The sequence below is a fragment of the Hydractinia symbiolongicarpus genome, chromosome 7 (genome assembly GCF_029227915.1).
Source record: "Hydractinia symbiolongicarpus strain clone_291-10 chromosome 7, HSymV2.1, whole genome shotgun sequence".
Lineage (NCBI taxonomy): Eukaryota > Metazoa > Cnidaria > Hydrozoa > Anthoathecata > Hydractiniidae > Hydractinia > Hydractinia symbiolongicarpus.
The window spans coordinates 27287731-27292904 of NC_079881.1; the positions used below are offsets into that span (position 1 = coordinate 27287731).

Here is a 5174-nt window from a genome sequence, read left to right on the forward strand (position 1 = left end):
TGGGTACTTTCTTTTTATACTTTTGACTATACGGGCCAAGCCCGGGATTTACGGGAAATCGCTGGTTTTCATTTGCCGACGATTAAACCTCTTTTATTAAGCGTTTCATCAAAAATGAAAACACTTTTGAAAACTACAAGTCTCATGCGTTTTACACGTTAGTTTCATTCCGCTGAAAACACGGAATGTTTTTATGCGCATGCGCAAAATTTAAATTCTGCGGTTCCTCATTTCCGCCTCCCGGGCGAGCACCAGCGTGGCTGCACAACCCCTATTTATTTACTGAATTGTAGTAAATATTATCATAGAGCTAACTCTGGATTCTTTTAAATGACGCAAGTGTGACCAGGGCATCAGAAAATAAAAAAAACATGGACTTTGAACGCTCAGGGAAATTTATAGCGCGAAATTCAAAACGAGTCTAAGAGACTGAAACAACACCAACTTTAAGGCCCCAAAACAGCACAAAAAATTTTTTTGCATATTAAAAGTGGACTTTTTAACCATAATTGATCTATTTTCTGAGCAAATCAAAAGAAATCAGGAGCCTAACAGTTTTTTTTCAAAAAATATAAGCGAAATTGAAGAGGAGGGCTAGCTACAGGATATTCAAGATGGCTGACCAGACGCACACAAACAACCTAACTAAGTTTTGTCGTATTTGTGCCAAAAAATTAGGGAAAGACAAAATGGACGTACGGAAATTGAGTGAAAGAATTAAGATTGCATTCTATATAGATCCAGTAAATGACGAAACCTGTGTACATCCCACCAAAATGTGCCTAAACTGCTATTCAAAAATGAGAAATACTGAAACTAGAAAATCAACACTCTCAGCAGACTTTAAAGTGGCAGAATGGACCCCACATTCCTCCCTAAACTGTGTTACATGTGATCCCATGAAACGTGGCAGACACATTAAAAAAACCAATCCAGGTGGTAGGACAAAATTAGAAAACGCCAAATGGACACGAGATATTTTGCAAAAAATTCAGGACAATTACATTGACACTTTTCCACACAATATATACAATGTAGAAAATTTGGATAATGAAATAAATCCTCATCTTAAATTGTGCATATGCAATATTTGTAATAACATACAAAAAATTCCTGTATACATTCAAGAATGCCAGCATTCATTTTGCATGAACTGCATCCTGCCCAAGATTGAGGGAAAACTATTGACTAGGACTATGTGTCCAGTGTGTGGCACTAATTTTCAAAAAATTGAAAAATCTGTAAACGTAGCTGACATGCTAAAGTGTATTGTGATTGCCTGCAAAAATTCATGTGGTTCTACATTTATTGTGCATGATGAAAAGAGCAAACAAGAACATGAAAGTCTTTGCTTTCAAAAAACACCAACTGCCATCACTGTTAATGACATCTTCAGAATTAATGATGTTGAATCGATTCCAAGGGAAGTTGAAGATGCGACTCTGCATATTATTAAGAAGAAATTAGCCAGTAGCAGCTCGAAAATTGCAGAATTCAAATCTGGTGGTCCTCGGGTAAGCAGTTCTAAATTACAATAATTATATTTTCAAAATCATAAAACATTAAACTTGTATATACCTTAATTTTTCAGACAATGTTTTTAAAAATGAATATTTATTACAGCATTAAATTTTACTTTAGCCAATTTACATTACATCAACACCGAAAGCATACAAAGCCAGTAGCATTGCATCACAACGTACCCTCAGAAATAGGAATAAACATGTTCAAAAAAACATAATGAATATTTCTGGCAGTGATGAAGTATCTGCTGTAAGCCAGACTGCTGTTCTGATACAGTCATTTGAACAAAAACAGAGAGTGGAAATTATAAAAAAGTCACAGATCCCACCAGTGGAGATATCTGAAGAAACCATGGTTGCTTTGAAAGCAGATATTGGAATACCATGGGAAAAACTGAAAACAATGGCTCGGTAATTTCCATTTTAAACTATTTCTTAAAAACAAATTCATTTTATGATCATCTGCATGTATTACAAATGTAAATATTTTGATTACAAACATGTTTTAATCCCTTTAGTTGGTTAAGGACATTCAACATTAAACCAGCTGCAATCAACAAACAACGACATGTAGCACAACCATGGGCTGGCAATGAATACATTGTTGAGGATACACCTTTTACAATGGAATCAAATGACCACAAAGGAGTATATGAAGTTAGAACAGCACCCTGGTCATATGTAGCAGATCTTAAATCACACATCTTAGATCGTATGGATAAACTTCATGAGTAAACTTTTTTTATCTCTATTTATAAAAATTGTTGTTAAATTAAATTTTTGAATTAATTTCTTATTGTACTTATAGCGAGATATTAACAACCAAGACAAGAATTATATATAATTCCTATTTTAATTAGGAGCAACTTTGTGACGCATCCTAAAGAATTTCAGAAAGAAATACATTTAAAGATTGGTGGAGATCATGGTGGTAAATCTTTTAAAATGAGTTACCAAGTTTGTAATGTGGAGAAACCAAACAAGAAAAGAAATACAGTGGTGTTTTCATACTTTGAGGCAAAGGATTACCGTGTTAATCTTAAAGTTGGTTTACAAACATTCAAAAGTCAAATTGACGAGCTTCAACTGAGCCACTGGAGGTAGATTTAACTTCATGTAAATCAAACCATCATGTAAATATTTTTTTAGATCATTCAAGTTTGTTTTCTTATTAGGGGATATCCAATCAGAGTTTTCATGTTTGGTGACTATGAATTTTTGTGTGCCGTTTATGGCCTTACTGGAGCAAATGGTAAATCTTATTACTTAATCGAAAGTGTTAAGCATATACCTGAAAACAGATGGAATTCAAAATGTAAGTTTTATTTTTAGGACGCCACTGTTGTTTATTTTGTAACATCACTTCAACTGAGATGCAGTTAGCAGATCGTGGAGCTTCAGAGTTTCGAACTTTAGATACTTTGAAGCGAGACTTTGAAAATTTCAATGAGGATGGTGGCAATATTAAGAAGGCAAAGTTTTTCAACAATGTCATTGGTCAGCCTATGTTCAATATTCCAATAGATCAGGTATGTTAAAGTTGTTGAAAATTCAATCTAATAAAATATACAAAGGTTATTAACTCACTGTTTTTACAACCAGGTTGCTCTCCCTGTACTCCATATCTCTCTTGGAACTTTTTTGAAATTCTTCAACATGCTAGAAGAAAAGTGTAGAATCATTGATTTAAAAATTTCAAAAAAGATTGCTGGTGTCTTCACCAGCAAAAACGATATTGAGGAATACAACATGCTGCACCAGAAGGCCAAAGATCTGGAACATTGTATTGTTGATTGCACAGAAAAAATTGAATTGGTGAATGATGCTATTGCAAGATCTGTGATTGACAATCCAGACAATGAAGAATTCATCAAAAAGACATATGAACCAAGACTAGAGTATCTTCAAACCAAATTAGTAAATAAGGTAAGTTTACAGTTACAAAGCTTAGTCTGAATGCTAACCCCCTTATTGGAAAAAACTTTTTATAAAAAAAATTAAAAAATAAAATCTAAATGAAAAAAAATATTTTGTAGGAAAAAGAAATGGAAAAACTTTTAAGATCACCATGTTTCAAAAAAAGTTATGGGCCTTGTGTAAAAAAGTTGGATGAAATTTTGTCAAAGTTAAAAGTACAGCGGCAAGCGTATCATGGGAAGAGTTTTGTGGGAAACCACGTTCATAAAATGTTGAAGGTATATATATCATTATTATTTGGATTAAAATGTCAATTAGTATGTTTTCATACCCTTCTCCTATATATATTTTCTTTGTATAGGTTGAAAACATTATCACACTGTGCAATTCATTGCCAATATTAATTGTTGGCCTTGGTTTTGCAAGTACAGAAATTCATATGGAAGCCATTGAAGTGTGCCAATCATTTAAACTCTTATTCCACAAATATTCGAAGTGCCACAATTTGATTAACGATTCACAAGTATTTGACAAAGAACGACTCAGTGAATTAGGTAGACTTATTGTCACACTTTCAAATATTTCATATTGTTATCACATATAGCTAGCTATTTATTAGTTATGTTGCTTTAGCTAGTTAGTATCATGGTCTGCCAGTAGTATAGTCTGTGAATGTATATATGTATTTGAGTTCCTAAGATTTTTACAGCTGGCAAAATGTAAAAAACTGTGTAACACTGTTAAGGTCATCTAGGCAATGGAGCCAGCTATAGGATAAGTTTTAAGAATGCAATAAAAGTTTAAAGCTAGCTATACTCATTGGATATTATCATTTCAGACCAAAGTATCATTGACTTAATGGCATACCTTAGAAATACGTGGCCAAAAGAAAGCATCACCCCAAAACTTCATTTACTGGAGGATCATGTTCTTCCATTCCTTAAAAGATGGAAAACAGGTCTTGGGGTGTATGGAGAGCAAGGAGGTGAAGGTATTCATGCAGAATTTAATTCAATAAAAGCGATTTACTGCAGAATGCCATCTTCGGTTGCCCGAGTTCACAGCATTCTCAAGGAACACTACATTCGCGTGCATCCAAGGTGTATAGAGATGAAGCCAGAGGCAAAAAAACGAAAGAAAATAGAATAACAATATATATAATATATATATACACAAGTTATATGGTTATTTATTAGTATCATTTGCATAAAATTTTCTAATTTTACGTACCTTTGACTTTCACCATGTTCTTTTCCGATTTTTTCAGCAAAAAAATAGCCACAGCTAGCATGCATCTGCCTGTTGTCATAAACTGTTAGGACTTTGAGCTTGATGTTATCGCAAAGGTACATGTTTAAAGATGATAATAAAACTTGAGTTAGCATCTGATTAATTTTTTTACACCCTTATTCCACATTTTCTCTACACCTGTAAATTTTAAGGAAAAAATGTGCTCCTCGCCTCCGGCTTGATATTGTTCTGTCGCGTGGACTTGAATGTGATCTGTGGCTGCACTTGCCTTGGCAAGTCATAGGGCTGCCAGACCATTAGGTCAGCGGATTTAATAATAATGATGTAATGTTTTAAAGGGTCGATAAAGTCAGCGAAAAAAACGTTTTTTATAAACATGAGAAACGTGCGCGCGCGCCATTTTAAAATGTAACAATGAACACGTTGATTTCGCGCATGCGCATAATAACATTCCACTGCGAAATGAACGTGTTTAGTGGTGAA

At 33.9% G+C, this 5174-nt stretch overlaps 1 protein-coding gene across 1 annotated transcript; it reads left to right on the plus strand.

Annotated features, from left to right (window-relative positions):
- The first annotated feature begins 1740 nt into the window (after window positions 1-1740).
- On the plus strand, window positions 1741-4745 carry LOC130649100 (uncharacterized). Its single transcript, XM_057455305.1, has 9 exons — window positions 1741-1934; window positions 2042-2254; window positions 2384-2623; window positions 2699-2775; window positions 2856-3052; window positions 3126-3449; window positions 3560-3718; window positions 3802-3994; window positions 4279-4745. The coding sequence occupies exons 1-9, from the start codon at window positions 1741-1743 to the stop codon at window positions 4587-4589; spliced, it is 1908 nt and encodes a 635-aa protein (XP_057311288.1). The 3' UTR covers window positions 4590-4745.
- Window positions 4746-5174: the final 429 nt, after the last annotated feature.